This window comes from Furipterus horrens, unplaced genomic scaffold, assembly GCF_987537825.1.
Source record: "Furipterus horrens unplaced genomic scaffold, mFurHor1.1.pri manual_scaffold_1, whole genome shotgun sequence".
NCBI classification, from domain to species: Eukaryota; Metazoa; Chordata; class Mammalia; order Chiroptera; family Furipteridae; genus Furipterus; species Furipterus horrens.
This window is the reverse complement of record NW_028327171.1, coordinates 24,847,819-24,865,754: the sequence shown is the minus strand read 5'-3', so window position 1 is coordinate 24,865,754 and position 17,936 is coordinate 24,847,819. Positions and strand designations below refer to the sequence as shown.

General features: G+C 35.3%; 1 protein-coding gene across 1 annotated transcript in view; it reads right to left on the bottom strand.

The window, feature by feature from the left end:
- The window catches only part of RSRC1 (arginine and serine rich coiled-coil 1), a 334,340-nt gene that overhangs the window by 235,615 nt on the left and 80,789 nt on the right, over positions 1-17,936 (bottom strand). Inside the window, exon 4 of the mRNA XM_090285816.1 lies at positions 12,062-12,235. Within this exon, the coding sequence (XP_090141942.1) occupies positions 12,062-12,235 (174 nt within the window). The remainder of the gene's footprint in view (positions 1-12,061; positions 12,236-17,936) is intronic.

The following is a 17,936-nucleotide window of genomic DNA, read 5'->3' as shown; positions in this document are numbered from 1 at the left end:
CATGCTCCTCCAATACGCCTTTAAGGACTGCAGCGAGGGTGTCTTCATTCACACCAGATCCGATGGCAAGCTCTACAACCTGGCCCGTCTACGAGCCAAGACCAAAGTCAAAGAGGTGCTCATCCGTGAGATGCTCTTCGCCGACGACGCAGCTTTGACATCACACTCCGAAGAGGGACTCCAGCAGCTAGTCACTTGCCTTTCCCACGCATGCAAGGAGTTCGGACTAGCCATCAGCCTGACGAAGACGAATGTTATGGCTCAAGGCACGGGGACTCCCCCATGCATCACCATCGACGGGTACACCCTGGAGGTTGTCAACGACTTCACTTACCTCGGGTCCACCATCTCGAGCTCTCTGTCAGTCGACTTGGAGGTCAACCGGAGAATCGCCAGGGCAGCCACAGTTATGGCCAGACTGAACCGGCGAGCGTGGAACAATTCCAGCCTCACTGAGAAAACCAGACTGCGCATCTACCAAGCCTGCGTACTCAGCACTCTCCTCTATGGCAGCGAGACGTGGACCACCTACGCAAGGCACGAAAGGAAACTCAACAGCTTCCACATGAGGTGCCTGCGACGCGTCCTGCATGTCGCCTGGCAGGATAAGGTCCCCAACACCGAGGTGCTGAAGCGAGCCAATATGAGCAGTTTGCATGCAGTTCTTAGCGAGAGACGCCTCAGGTGGCTCGGCCATGTCAAAAGAATGGATGCAGGCCGTATCCCCAAAGACCTCCTCTACGGCGAGCTAGCAGAAGGCCAGAGGATGACAGGGCGCCCAAAACTGCGGTTCAAAGACATCTGCAAAAAGGACATGACACAATGCTCCATCAATCTCAACACATGGGAAGTTCAAGCAGACGACCGCCTAGCCTGGAGGCTCGCGGTCAGGCAAGGTACGTCACGTGCAGAGGCTGCGCGCAACGAGGAGGCGGTCCAGAAAAGATCGAGGCGGAAGCAGCGTCAACAGCAGCAACAACGGCCATCTGCCTTCACCTGTAACAAGTGTGGCAGGGATTGTCACTCCCGAATCGGACTGCACAGCCATTCTCGGCGGTGCAGATAGACTCTCGGGAAGCTACGCCATCGTCTCTCGAGACGGACGGCTGCCGCCGCCGCCGACGACAACGACGGTTGATGATATCATTCTATTCTTCTACCTCCTTGCTCATTTCCATCTGGGAGTAGGACAAGATGGCAGCAGAGTGAGTGGAAGCTGCACTAACCTCCTCCTAGGTCCAAACTAGAATTACAACTAAATTGAAGAAAAATCATCCTGAATAACCAACTGAACATTAGCTGGAGAGAAGCCTTCTAAACAAGGACAGACAGAAATAACCACTTCACCACAACCAGACTGGAAGGGAGTGTGGAGGAGACACAAGAGGGCTGGCTATGCTCCCATGAATGGCAGTTGAAGTTCTGAAGGGATATTTCAGAGGCTGGGGGATTCCGCCTGAGAAGTGTGGGGTCTAAACCCCAAGCTAAGCTCCCCAGCCTACAACACCAGAACCAGAAAAGAAACCCAAATAACATCTGGCTGTGAAAAACAGGGTTCCTGTCTGCAAGGGAGAGATGGCTAGAGATGCAGAGAGCACCTTAAAGGGCCAATGCACAAAATTTTGTTTGCAGCCACTTACCCAGGATTCCAGCAGAGGGAGGGCAGAGTGGACGAGGGACTCTTGAGGAACCTCTGGGGAAAGAACTGAAGAAACAGCTGCCAAGATCCCTGTGCTGAGTCATTCCCCATACTCTAGGAGGCATCTTTCTCAGGAAGAGCACTCCCCTCCAAGTAGCATCAGCCTGAGGAGAAGCAATAACCCCACAAGCAGAAATGACTCTGCCCCACTCCATACAGCTTAAGCCTGGCTTCTGAGTATAGTTAAGAGATCGTTATCTCAGTGACTAAGCTTAACAACTAAGATGGATCTCCAAGAGCTTTAAAACATTAGCTGACCCTCTCCTGGGCTCAGTGCTAGTAAAAGCCAGCCTTGATACATAGCCTGGTTCTTTCTGCACACACCCGGCCCAGTAGAGGAAGCCACATGCTGTGGATCCCAAACAGGTTGCCCAAGGCCAGTCACATGCAGTGCCCAACACAGGCCTGCACCATGGTCTTTGTAAATCTACCTAACACATAGAAACAAATACAAAGAAGCAGTCATAATGGGAAGGCAAACAGGCCCCAAGTGAAAGAACAAGAGAAGTCTCCAAAAGAAGAACTAAAAGAAAAGGGAGGCATGCAATTTATCAAATAGACAATTTAGAGTATTGATTATGAGAACACTCGACAGAATGAAAAAATACATAGAAACAATAAAAAAGGACAAATCAGCAATAGAGAATGCAATATCTGAAATAAATAATACACTGGAAGGAATAAACAGTAGGTTAGATGAAGCAGAGGCTCGAATCAGAAATTTGGAAGACAAGACAGAAAAAAATACCCAAGCAGAACAGCAAAAAGAAAAGAAAAAAGAAAAGAAATAAGGAGAGCTTAAGAAAACTTTGAAAAAACATGAAGCATAACATCATTTCCATCTGTTATGCTGATACTGAGAAAAAAGTTTTAATGTCTCCAACTATACTTCTGGATTTTTGACAAGTGCAAAGGAAATCCAATAAGGAAATTATAGTTTTTTCAACAAATTGTTTTGGAACAATTAAGCATGTGAATATACATATCCAAATTATCTCAACATAAACCTCAAACTTTGTACAAAAAAGAACTCAAAATAGTTTACAGCTCTAATTGTAAAATATAAAACTATAAAAATTTTAAAGAAAATGTCAGAGAAAATTCTTCATGACCTTAAGTTAGCCAAAGAATTCTTAGACATGCCACCAAAAGCAAGATACGTTAAAGATTAATTGATAAAATAAACTTCACCAAAATGAAAGCCTTTTCTTCTGCAAATAACACCATTAAAAAAAATGAAAATACAAGCTGCAGATAAGGAAAAAAATTCATAACACATATATCAGACAAATGACAGTTACTCAAAATACATAAGGACCTCTTACAATTTCATATTAAGGGAAAAAAATTGAGTAAATGGTTTGAACAGATAGTTCACAAAAGCATATAAATGACCAATAAACATATAAAAGACATTCAACATCACATTTTCAAATCACACAGTCAACAAAGGACTTGTATGCAGAATATATAAAGACCTCGTAAATTCACCAGTAAGAAAACACAACCTAATTTTAAAATAGTTATATGGATTGCAAATAGGCACATAAAAAATGTTCAATGGTATTACATTATAAGTTTTAATTAAAATTATGATGAGATACCACTATACACCAATAAAAATGGCTGTGGTAAATAATATTTAAAACATGAAGTGCTGATGAGGATGCAGAGCAACTAAAACTCTTATTGCTGCTGGTAAAAATGCAATACAGTATAGCAGTTTACTGGAAAACAGTTTAGCAGTTTCCTACAAAAAATAAATGTATATTCATCATATTTTACTTCAACTCATCTAGTTATTCATTAGGAGAAATGAAAACTTATGTTCGCAGAAAACCTTGTACATGAATGTACAGCAACTATGTTCATAATCACCAAATGTCCTTCAAGTAGAATAAACAGTGTCACATCAATACAATGGAATATTACTCAGGAAAAGAGGAATAACCTGTTGAGCTTGCTAAAACTTAACACAAATCTCAACTGTATTGCTAAGGGAAGGGAATCAGTCTGAACAATACATATAAAATTCACTCATCTAACATATTCAAAAAGATAAACCTTTCAACATTTAGTGCAAAAAAACATATCAATGGTTGTCAGGTGCTAGGAATGACCAGAGTATAAATTTAAAGAGGTAACAGGCAGGATTGTGGGGGAATAAGGAATCTTTTCTGTGCCTTGTTTGTGGCTGTAGTTACATGAATTTATACATGTGTTAAAATTAATATAACTCTCCTCCCAGAAGAGTCAACCTTTACTGTATGCTGTATGCTAACTTAAAAATTAAATGTAACAAAGATAATTAGAAAATACTTATATATTTGGAAACTAAGCAATCCTCTTTTAACTAAGTCATAAGGTAAAAAAGGAACTGTTGCAATGAAAACTATAAAATATTTTGAAATAAATTATAATGAAAATATTCTATACCAAACTTATGGGATGTACCTAAAGCTATGATTAGAGGAAAATTCATAACCTTAGATAAACATAATAGAAAAAACTCAAAATTAATGAGTTAAATGTCCCTCTCAATGTGTTAAAAAATAAACAGCACATTCAATCTAAATAAATTAAAAGAACAAAAAATAAGAATTAGAGTAATAATAAGAATGAATGAAAACCAACATATTGTACAAAGAATCAACAGAGCCAAAGGTTGGTTGGTTATAAAAACTAATAGATATTTTCCAATAAGACTGACTAAGAAAAATAGAGTAAGCACAAATAATTGATAATAGATTGGGAAAAGCATTTTCATCACATAATTAATAATATATACAAAATTCTTGATGGGATCTGATGAAAATTTTTATGTCAAAAAGTTGAATATTTACAAAAAATGAACAAATTCCTAGAGAAAAAATACAACTTACCAAAACTGACACAAAAAGAAATAGAAATCTGATTGGTCCTAATATTAGAAAAATTATTTAACTATTAGAAAAATTAAATTCACAAAATAATCTTTATGTTAAGTGGCTTCATTAGTGAATTATATTAAACATTTAAGAAAGAAATAACACAAGAATTACACAAACTCTGCTACCATAGAGAATTAAAAATATATGTATATATATATATTATTTAACTCTTGAACTGGAACATGGGTAATAATGGAATACTACTTAACTATATAAAGGAACAAACTGATACATGAACAACCTGAAGTTATCTCAAAAGCATTATGTAAAATGAAAGAAGCCATATCTAACAGACTACATACTGTATGATTATATTTATACAAATTGAGAAAAGGTAAAACTTTTCAGTTGGACAAGAGCTAGCAGTTGGGGAAAAACCTTCACATGGAATATGAGGAAACTTTTTAGGGTGACAGAAATACTTTATATATCTTCATTTGGTAAGAATTACATGACTGTATGGTTTGTTAAAACTCATGGAATTTTATATTTAATAAGTTATTTCCCTGCATATTATTTATATCTCAATAAATCTGACTTAAAGAAAAAATTAATATGCAAAAAAAATTAAGAAAATTTCTAAAAACGTGTCTATGGTAAATATTTTAAGCAGATACTGCTTTTTTAGCTTCAGAAACACACATCTTGTGATATAATTTCAGTATAACTCCTTACAGCTTAGTTTAAACCTTGACAATTTTTCAAATTAATTTGCAGCTACAAATTAACTGGACTTAATACGACTGACTGATGAATGAAATTTAAAGAGCTTCACTTACAGAGTATATAATCTAATATTTTTTTACAATTTGAGTATTTCTATGCGTGTATTTACACAAAAGCACTCCTCTTCTTTATACAGACAGCTTTGAAAGACAGAAGTGTTTTTCTTGTATGATTGTCTTTCATCATTTTTCTTGCATGGACTTAATTTCTAAGTAGTCACAATATATGTTTTACTTCTGGTTTATGAGGTTTGTCCAGAAAATGTCCAACCATTGTCAGTATAACCAGAACAGTTTCTGCAACATCAATGTAACCTTGCAGCCAAGGAGAGTGGACTGGAATGTGGATGTGTGAACAAATACGACTTCACTGTACTAGTCAGTGGGGGCAGTCGATGCCATTGAGTGAGCATGTGTACTGTGTGGCTGTTGCATTCAAAATGACTGAGCGAGTAGAGCAACGAATCTGCATCAAATTTTGTGTTACACTTGAACACTCCTCCACGGAAACTGTTTCAATGATTCAGAAGGCCTCAGCTATGGGCAACCAGTGTTGGCAGCTTCATCACAACATGCCTGCTCATGCATCACATTTAATGCAGAGATTTTCTGTGAAACACCAAATCACCCAGGTGACTGAGCCCCCCTGTAGCCTAGGTTTGGTACCTTGTGACTTCTAGCTTTTCCCAAAACTGAAATCACCTTTGAAAGGGAAGAGATTTAAGACTGTCAATGAGATTCCGAAAAAAAAGCCGGGACAGCTGACGGCACCTGGGAGAACTGTGTGAGGTCCCAAGGTGCCTACTTTGAAGGAGACTGAGACTTCATTGTCCTGTGTACAATGTTTCTTGTATCTTGTATCTTCTTCAATAAATGTCTTTATTTTTCACATTACATGGCTACATATTTTCTGGACAGACTTCATATTCCAAATACATATTACTTGTTAAAATTTGATATCAACTATTTTCCTTTTCTAATGTGGAATGCCTTCCTTTACTTCCTTTTTTATGAAAAAGAGCTAAGATTGCAACATGACAATCAAATTGATTTTCACGATCTACTTCCAGGTGGCCTGTCAAAGCTGGCATATCCATAGAGGCCAAAGGCTGCCATTTCCAAACCTCCTCTAGGAGTTCAGAATGAATTAAAACAGCAGCACTCATTGCTGCATTTCCCTTACTGCACCTGCTGTGTCAGTGATCATCACATATGTAACAGCATTTAGAAAGTGCTTTGTCTTTATACCCACAATGTCCAATCTCTGAGATACATCCCAATCTGCCTATAGGAATATGCAATCTCAGAACCCAGGGACTACATCCTTAGCACTAAAATGAAAAGCACGAACCCCAATGACACCATCTGGAGTTCTTCTTTTATTATATACTTTCAATGCCTTGAAATCTAAGATATGTTAACAACACCTACACGAATGGAATCCATTACAACTTACTCTGTTTTAGTGGAAAAGTGTACCTCATAACTACATCTATTCAAAGAAACATATGTTATATCCGTCATCTAGCTATACACACTCCATTTACTAGGATATTTAAAACATTTAAACCAGTTGTTTTAAAACTATCTATAATAACATATTATGATATAAAAACAGATCATCAGGTAGATATCTACTTCCCAATCTTTGTTGTTTAATCAAGGAAGGTTAAGCTTCTGCTTCTCTACTTGTGCTGACTAAGATTTGTCTAACATGTCAACCATATATTATGGTTTATTCCAATCTGTTCTATTTTGAAGATGCCACTGCAATAATCAGCAGACTTGGAAGAAAGCCTCTGAGAAATGAAACTATATTTTTAAAAAATACTGAACAGATTGCTTCTATGTGTATTGGCATCATTCATATCTGGGAAACCCCAGGTGCTTTTACAATGAAGTAAAAATGAGAACTATAATAAGTAATTATAAGCAACAGCTTAGCTTTTAGGGAAGATGCTCTTTTATTTAGGAAGAAAAGACTTGGCTGACACCCCAAGTTTATTCCCTCCACTTTCCTGTAACAATTTACAGAAATTTTAGTTTACAAAAGTCATACATAACCTAACTGAAGGGAAACACCAAGGTTTTCAGAAAAAGAGCTCTATGGAATAGTACATTTAAGTCTAGCAATCCGCCCTGTAACCATGTATCAGATCAACACAGTAGATGATACCAATTAAGATCCTGAAATAAATTAGACTAGGGCATGAAGAGTCATCAGTGAGGACTGGCATTTTAATCAGTATTTGAAATAGAAATCCTAGAAGTTACTTTTTTTTTTAAACAACTGATGCTAAATGATAATTATTGCATGCTTGATAACATTTAAAGTACAAAAAAAAAATAGTGGAAATTATGCAGACCTTTAAAAGTGTAGTCTGGAGATTCTGATGGAGGTGGTATATGTGCAATAAATGTGTATGCACATGCACACTTAAACCAGGTATGAATAGTAGGGAAAAAGTTGGTTATTTTTCTAATACAGAAATTCAGTTTTATCATTTTTAACTGTTTAAAAGCTGGACTTTATTAATAATCTAGAAACTTCTAAAACCATCATTTATTTATTTACTCTACAAATATTTGAGTACAGTACTTGTTATGATCCAAGTAAATACAATGTTGAATAAGACAGACAAGGTATACATAATCTGGCAATTACCAAATTTTAGAGATACAAAATAACAAAGTTTTCTATTCAGATTAAGTATAGATACTATGGGCATTAAGTAAATTCAGGGCACACTAGTGGGAGTAGAGAATACTTCATGAAGTGACATCTAAAGTGAGCTCCAAAAGATAAAATGGAACTGGCAGAAGAGGTGAAGAAGAAAAGAGTATTCAATGTTGAGGGAATAGCCTTTTAAAAAAATTCAAAAGTAAGAAAAAAGAATAACAGCTGAGAAACTGGTAATCACAAGAATCATTCATTAAATTAGTGTTACTAATAAAAATTAAAAGAACTACCACTTATTGACAGCCTAGTACATAGTACTACACAACCTTCCTACACATACTGCTTCTAGTATTTACAGCTTTCAAGGATCATTATCCCCATTTATAATAGAGTAAGGGTCAAAAAGAATAACTTACTCTGTTAGGAGAATTTTTAAATAATTGAGATGAACAAAGAAGATTATGGGAGTCTTGTCCAGGGTGCCTTTCCAAGCGTTCTCAACCTTTCCACCTTTCTTTGCCTGAGATATTTTTAAATTCCACAAATTACAGATAACTTATAGCAATGCAAATGATTAATTTTTTATTGGTAAGCAAATCAATTATGTCCAATGGAGTTGTAACTGATTTCCCTCCCACATGTGGAGAAAAGCAGCCTTGAATCTATTAGGCAATTTTGTTTTTCGTATTCTTAGTGGCCTACATATGTGCCCACTCTTCCGATTCTTCTTTGAGCTATTTGTAGTAGCTCATTAATTATTATTAATAAATGAGTTTATTACTTTTGGTGTGTGTTTATGTATATTTTTATGATTCATGATTTCCCTTTTATAAATAATTATCCTATAATAGCTCCAAAGCACAATGAGTCACCACACTGCCTTCTCTCTGCTGCGGCTACGCCCCTCCTACCTCTAGAAGACGAAATTACAACAAGTTTTAGCAGCGAAAGAAAGAAAGGCACCTGGTTGAGATAAAACAAAAACTCGGCATGAACCTGATGAATGAATTAAAACAGAACTTCACCAAAAGCTGGCATGACATGCAGGCTACTACTGCCTACAAGAAGACACATGAAACCCTGAGTCACGCAGGGCAGAAGGCAACGGCTGCGTTCAGCAATGTTGGGATGGCCATCAGCAAGAAGTTTGGAGACATAAGGAATTCTCCTACTTTCAAATCATTGAGGAGAGGGCTGAGACAACTGTCACAAGTCTTAAGGTTTTCTTTAGAAGAAGGAGCTATGAAGAAGCAAAAGAATAAAAAACAACCTATTTTCACTTGCTTTTAGGAAACTGACGAAAGTAGGCAGGACGAACCACAGTGGAGGCAGCTTTGAAGAGGTCCTCAGCTCCATGGCCCAAGCCAGCGCGCAGAGTTCGGCGAGCGGCCCCCAGCGGGCGGACGAGGAACTGCAGGGCTAGGGCTCCCTGCCCGCCCGTGCCTGCAGAGGCCCATCACCCTATGCACACCAGACATGACGACCAAAATCCCACTGAGAAAATCCAGGTCTTGACCCTCAAATGGGCTCTCCACAAAGTTTAATAAAGTGATTTCGTTTGTAAAACAATTTTTTTGAAGGTTTATATGGTTTCTATATGGTCCCTAACACAAAGTCCCTTCCTTTACCCACAACTCACTTCTCTCCTTTTTCTCCTGAATGTTAATGACAACATAATTTTTTAATACCTCTTAAAAAGGGTCTCACAAATTTTTTTACAGTCAATATGATAAAATTTACTAAAAAGTCCAGTATGAGACTACTTTCATTCTCTCACTTCTTCACATAACTAATTCCTCAGCCCCTATGGAATAAAAAAGATAAATAAAAAGTAACTTTTCTCATTTAAAGGCCTTTCAAAGCCAGGCAACCACACACACACACACAAAAAAAAGAGTAAGACTACAGCTCATGCCATGTAGTGCTGTATCAAGCATAATTCAAATCAAATCCCATCAGGCGAACTCTGGGATAATTAAATGTACTGATATAATAAATAAGAACAAGTTGGTGACCTGGGGAAGAACTTATTAAACCCTTGTCTCCTGTTTTTGCTGAATATTCTTTTTTGTAGTGTTAGATTATCTTTCTTGACCTTGCCTTTTGAAAATCTCAGATTGTTTCTGTTGAACAAAACTAATACCTAATGACAAATATTCAAGCCTATACAATGGAAATTGAGTAGTAAATTTCATTGCAATATAAAATATCTAACAGCATAATGGACCACGGTTATGGTAGTCATTCGATTCACAAGGAAACTGTAAAAACTAGTTTAAAAAGGCAGAAAAATCTATTGCACACACTTATATAAAGATGTATTTGTTTACCTGCTTAACAAAATTGACAGTAGAAAGCTTCTTTTGCATGTTACAATGACATATGTTAAAAGTATACTTCTTTCGAACCAAACATTTACCCTTCACCACTGGTGAAAGGCAACAAGATCTCTTTACAAAATCTCGTCTTCTTCAATAAATTTTGCATGAGAACATGTTATCCTGGCACAAAGTTGCCTGCTGTCACATTCGAAGTTTGATAAATGTTTAATGAAAACAACACCACACAGCTTGGTGTCAGACAACAGCTATCACACAGCCCTGCTTTGATCCAAACAGACACTTAAAAGGGCTTCTAAGCACACTCTGCACCACAGAATTCTATAACCTATATGCAAATAGGGGTAAATTAGCATAAATGACTGCCTGCTGCATAAAGAAATAAGAGGTAAGGAAAAATATGACAGGCTCTAAGAGTATGTAACTGCTGTCAAAACTCAAGGGTCCAACATTCCCAAATCACAACATCTTCTATCAAGCACTTGATAAGAAAAACCTCATCGACAGGAATTTATTAGATGAAACTCTACAACTGAAGACACTGGAACATTGCCAAGGTCAAAGCCATAACTAACATATCTATAAGTAGGATTACTATATGGTACTGGATTTCTTATAACATTGCTTCCAATACTTACAGCTTTTGAAATGTCATTATCCCCATTTAATAGAAAATAAATTAAGACTCAGAGAGAATAATTTATCCTGTAAGGAGAAAAATTGTGAATGACTTAAAATGAGCAAAAACTGTAATTTTTGCAACTTAACTTTCCCAAAATGTAAACACCTTAGCACACTTTTAAAAAGCATACATTATTCAAAACAGCTGCATGTTCAATAGTAGCAATTACTATGAACAGAAGTACTGCATATGTTGCCTGTTTATATGCTTTCTGCATTTAGTCTATAGACATACCTAAAATAGTTGTGATGTAACTAATATGACTTCTAATTACATTGTATACTCAACTTCTTTTTTATTTTTATTGTTTACACTATTACAGATGTCCCCATTTGTCCACTTTCCCCCAGCCCTCCGCCCCCCTTCCCTCTGGCCATCACCACACTGATGTCTGTGTCTATGGGTTATGCATATATGTTCTTTGGCTGATCCCTTCACCTTCTTTCATCCAGGCCCCAAACCCCCTCCCCTCTGACAGCTGTCTGTCTGTTCCAAGTATCCATGCCTGTTTCTATTTTGTTCGTCAGTTTATAGTCCACATTTTAATGAAAGATTTTATAAATAGGTAAATACAGGCTGTGGGCTATATTTGAAGCCCAATTTCACTGCTATCCCAGTGACTTCTATACATATTCTCAAAAAGTTTTAAAGACAATTGATTTAGTGGGAGTCACATGTCAGTATAAGAAACTCTATCTAAGTATATTCCCCTCCCAATACCCACCAAAAAGAACTACTTCAGTTGTCAGGATATGAATGTCCAGCGAGGGGCAGGGGAGAATTCTCTTAGCTCTCTGTAAAATTACAAAGCTTCAGGAAGTTATATAAAGGAAGAAAATTTGAATAACCATTTTGATTTATTCTTTCTTCTTCCTCTATTGTGTACTCCTCTTTTTTCCATCTAAGTAAAACTTCCAAGAATGAAAACTTAGTTTGAACATGCCATGAAATCACTGAGTCATCACTGCTTAAGATTTGCTTCATGTTCATGGAAATATCAGCTTACCCACGTTTGATGTTGTGTAATGCCTTGTCCTTGCCTTTATCCTTCTCCTTTCCTCTTTTCTCTTTATCTCTGCCTTTACATCGTTCTCTATCCCGAGATCGACTACGGGTTCTTCGGTGACTGGACCTTTCACTGCTTCGACTATGGGAACGTGGACGAGGTCTTGATCTGGACCTACAGTAAGGAAATTTTATTAAATACATTTAGCATGTTTTTGGTATGAAATGAAAATATCCTTAAAAATTATCTGAAAGAAAAGTATTCAGTTTTAGTTATGGATTCAGGAATTAAATAACTGTGAGTCAAGCATCTCAATACGGTTATTTATGAACCAGTACTCTCAGTTAAAACAATATGAGGGATACTTATGTTGTAAACTTTACAGAAAATTAAAGTTTAGTCAAAAAGTGTTTGCAAGTAAAAGTCTAAAAAGTTCAAATCAAGCCTTGATTACCCAAGTCTTCTCAGATAATATAACGAATCTAAATGTATCTAATCTAATATGCAAGGGATAGTCTTCCGTATCCCTACAATCTCTGCTTCTATATATAGTCAAACTTATTTCTGATTTCTAATTGTTACAATAAAATTATTTCTCTACTCTAATCCAGCTACTCTTTGTACTAAATGAATGACAGTATCAGGTAGGATATTCTATGTGCTTTTAAAAAGTAAAAACTTCAGATCTCGCCTTATGGAATTGATAAGAAAGCCTCTAGCAGACCGATAATTTTACAGATAACTATAAAAAGCAACTATCTGAAGGCACTAAATAATGACCAAAAGAAGACAAATTCCATAGGGAGATGAACTTGGAAAAAGAAAACAAACAGCAGTGAGAACTTGCCCATTTCATCACTTCTTTCCTGAAAACAAACCTAAGTTTGTGCCATGCAGGACAGCTATAATTCCAATTAAAACAAACAAAACAAACAAATGAACAAACCGTTTATCCTGAAACACTAGAAGAAAGACTCAAGGCAACCACCACAAACAAAAAACAGTAGGGGAATCTGGAAAGAAGTCAAGAGGAGGGAGCTAAAATTCTGTATGTGAAATCTATTCAAATCTCTGGCTGACCCTACATCATGCATATAAAGAGCAACTCCAAGCAGGTAAGGATAAAAAAAATTGAACTAAAATTTCAACTGCACCCCCAAAACAGAAGTTTTACAATTTTAAGTTAATTTTCTGGTAACACAATAAGTAAATAAAAAATCAGTATTCTTCAGAGGAGAGTGGAAACTCAGTTCTTGAACTTAATTTGTTCTGGAAGGTTGCTGGGAAAGCAATTTGTTTAAAAACTGAAATACAGGTGACTGATCATATAACTATCAGAATGAAAGAGTTGTCATGTCAAGAACCGAAGTTCTGTTCATCAACTGAGGCACTTTTTCCATGAAAAACTTGATCCAGAACCAAATTATTCAAAGTGAGAGACGTTAGAAAACTGAGGTTTGACAATACTCAAAACGTGACTACTAGATATACAACAAAACATTAAAAATGTAATCTAGTCTCCAGAAAATACAGTCAATGGAGACCAAAGATTTTAGAGTAGTAAATATAACTATGCTTGCAATGAGTATAAAGCTAATAAATCTTGGCAGAAAAACTAGAAAATGAAAAACAAATTCTATAACCAAAAACATACAATATATGAAATTAAAATTATGCTAAATAAGATTTAAAGTAGATTAGTAACAACAAAGAAAAGAGTTTGTGTATTTAAAAATTAATCAACTGAAATTATTCTGAAGAACAGAGAAGAAAATGATTGCTAATAAGAAAAGAAAAACATATCCTCTGGGATCTATGTGACAATATTTAAATGTGTCAAACAAGTTTACTTAAACCCAGAAGTAGAAAAAATAATGAGACAGAAATCAAAATTTTTAAGTAGTGGTCATAATTTCCCCAAATTTAGTGAAAGACAAATATATAGATTCTGGGAGTTCAGTTAACCCCAAGATAAACATGAAGACCATGACTATTAACACTATAATCAAACTGATAAAACAAAAGTAAAGAGAAATATTGAAAGTATTCAGGAAAAAATAAACAACATATTACATGTTGGACAGCAATGATATGAATTACCGCTGGCTTCTCATCATAAACAATGGAGATCAAAAGACGGTGGAACAAAATTCTTAACATGATGAAAGAAAAAAAATCAACACAAAGTTTCTTACCAGCAAAACATATCTCAAAAATTAAAGTAAAATTAAGACATTTTTGAGATAAAGGAAAAATAAAATATAATCATTAACAGTAGATGTGTATTACAATAGATACTAAAGTTTTTCAGGCTGAAAAAAATGATTAACAGATGAAAACTTGGATCTTTAGGAAGGGATGGAGGTCACTAGAAATGGCAAATATATGAGTAATCATTAAAAACTACTTCCCTTAAGTTATTTAAAATACATATGTATTAACGCTTAAGTAAAATTTATAATGTCTTACTGAAGGATTATAATGAAGATAGATATATACAACCTTTATAGAATAAAGTATGGGGCAGGTAAATGGACCTATACAGTCATAAGGTTTCTACATTTCATCTAAATACACTGAAATGAAAGGGCATATATGAAATCCTTAGAGCAATCACTTAAAGAAAAAAAATGCAAATAAGTACAGTTAAAAATCCAAAAAAAATGAACTAAAGAGAATTCTTAAAAATACTCATTAATCCAAAAGAAGGCTGGAAGGGATGTAAAAAAAAATCCCCAAAACAGAGGCTCATACTTATCACAAATAATAAAATGGTACAATTAAATCCAAACATATCAATAAATAAATTAAGCATTAATGGACTAAATAATTAAAAAGTAGAGCAGATATACTTTAAATATACAGCCACAGATAGGTTAAAAGTACATAGCTAAAAATAGATATATCATGCAAACAGTATACAGAGTAAGGCTGGAATTAATATAGTAATATTAGATAAACTAGACTTCAGAAACTAAAAGTGTCACCAGAAATAAAAATGGATACTTTATGATGATCAAAGGATCAACTCACAATTCATAAGTAGAAACCAGACAAAATGTTTATCTGCCCACAACAGAATTAAATTAGAATTCAATAACAATAAAACATCTAGAAAAAATACCAAATATATAAAAATTAAATAATATACTTCTAAATAGTCCCTGGACCAGTAAGAAATCACTAGAAAAATTAAAAATTTTTTAAACTAAATGATAATGAAAATGCAACTTAAGAGAATTTGTAGGATGCAGCCAAATTTAGCAGGGAAATTTATAGCTTTAAATGTTTATATTAGAAAATAAGAAAGGTCCAAAATCAATTACCTATGGTTCCACGTTAAGAAGCTAGAAAAAGAAGAGCAAAGTAAGCACAAGGTCGGTAGAAGGAAGGTAACAAAAAACAATGGAATAGAGAGCAATAAAGAAAATTAACAAAGCCAAAATCTGGTTCTCTGAGAATATCAATAAATTTAGTAAATCACTAGTTATCAGGTTGGTGCAAAAGTAATGTGCGACTTTTTTAAAAGAAAGTTTTAGATAGTATTTATTAAATTTGTGCCTCTTCTTCTAATTTTTTGATGTCACAGTGACTAATTTATACCTTATTTTTTCAGATTATCGAAATATTATTCATAACCATCCACAATATTTGCACCCATGTTCGTCCCATCTAAAGACCGCATTAGAAATGTTTTACTCTATGAGTTTCATAAAGGTGACAATGCAAGTACAGCAGCAAAGTCTATTCAGAGCACTTATGGGGACAATGCAGTGACTGAAAGAAGTTGCAGGAGGTAGTTTTCCCATTTCCAAAGTGGGGATTTCAGTTTGAAAAATGAGCCAAAAGAGGGTCGTCCAAAAAAACTTGATTCCCAAGTGCTGGAAGCTGCTGTCACAGAAAACCCCACCATTATCTCTAGGGAACTTGCAGAACAACTTAACATAGCCCATACAACCATGCTGCGCCAACTGAAAAGGATCGGAAAGGTTTCAGTAGTTGGAAAATGGGTCACACACGAACTGTCTCCAGAGAATCTGCAACAGCGTGTTGCTTGTCGTGAATCATTGCTTTTGTGACACCTTCAGGCATCTTTTTTAGGTAGGCTTGTTACAGATGCTGAGAAGTGGATCCTTTGCCATAACGTTAAATGCCGCCGATCGTGGATCCGTAGAGGAGGAAGAAGAGTTCAACAACAAAGAGGAGGGCTTCATCCAAAGAAGATCATGTTGAGTGTATGGTGGGATATGGAAGGAATTGTCCATTATGAACTGTTAGACAACAATCAAACAATTACTGCTAGTCTTTACTGTGAACAACTTTGGCGTTTGAAAGCAGCTTTGAACCGAAAGCAACCCTCCTTAGTCAACAGAAAGGGTGTCATCTTCCATCATGATAATGCTCGTCCTCACACAGCTCGACTCACCAAAAATTTCTTGAAAGAGCTTGGTTGGGAAATATTGCTTCATCCTCCTTATTCTCCTGACCTTGCTCTTTCTGATTATCACTTGTTTCAGGGACTACAGAACCATTTTGATGGTCTTAGGTTGACATCAAGAAAAGAGGCTGAAAATGAGTTTGATTCAGATTTTGCTTCAAAACCTAAAGAATTTTACAAGTGTGGCATTTATAAGCTAGTTGACAGATGGAATGAGGTTCTAGAAAGCAAAGAAGGTTATGTTAACGAATAAATATTTTCATAATCATGGGCTTTTTCATTTTTAAAATAGACCTCAAAATCAGCCATTATTTTTACACCAACCTTGATCAAACAAAAAAAGAAAAGAGCAAGCACAAATTATCTAAAATTAAGAATGTGGGCAACAGGAAGATCACATGAACAAGGCTTGGACTTAGGACATATATTGGTCTTGAAGAGAATTCCGTGGGTTTCAGTGGTAGTAATATCTGTCCTCTTTCCTCCCTAACTAGTTCACTCAGTACATGAAGAGCAACACTATCATAAGATCACCACCTTCTTTTTTAATATATGATTTTAAGAAGTTAACGATATTTTTTGCTAGCAATGTCAATGTGGGTTTATTATCTTAATGTATAAAAATTAAATCTGTATCATTTTTTCTTTAAATTTGACTATTCCCTCTCTTAATTTTCACACATGATTTCTTTCCACATAAATTTCTACTAACATAAAAAGAAATTCATAGATACAGAAAATAGAATGGTGGTTACCAGAGTGGAAGGACGGTAGGGGTAGTACAAAGAGGGTAAAAGATATCAAATATATGGTGACAGAAGGAGACTAGAATTCAGGTGGTGAGCACACAACAAAATATACAGATGTCTTATTATATTATAAAGTTGTACACCTGAAATTTATATAATGTTATTAACCAGTATTACCCCAAAGAATTTAATTTAAAAATGAAATGTTAATTTAGCATCACAATTTATTATACCCACAGATGTTTACCTTATTCACTTACAATTAAATCTCTTATATGTGGATATATTAAAATTTTAACAGAGTATTCTAAAATCTTTGAACAAAAATTAGTCAGAATTTAAAGTTTTCTGATTAAAAGAAAGTAATAATAATAAAAACGAAGGGGTTTCTTTTTTTGGGAAAACCTCAACCACTATATGTAAATTACGTATAAGAGTATATATACACACAGTATGTTATCTTAATTTGGTTCTAAATTGTTTAGAATTAAAATATAATTCTGGCAATTAGTTTTCACTTAACTAGTGACAATGTAGAATAACAAGAGAAATAAGTTAAATTTAGTTTAAAATCAACAACAAAACCCAAAGAGCTTTTTTTAAAAAAAATAAATAAATCTTTAATGTAAGTTCATTTCTTAGTGGCTAGCCCTTCAAAAAAAAGCTGTTGGACAAAATGTGCAACCAT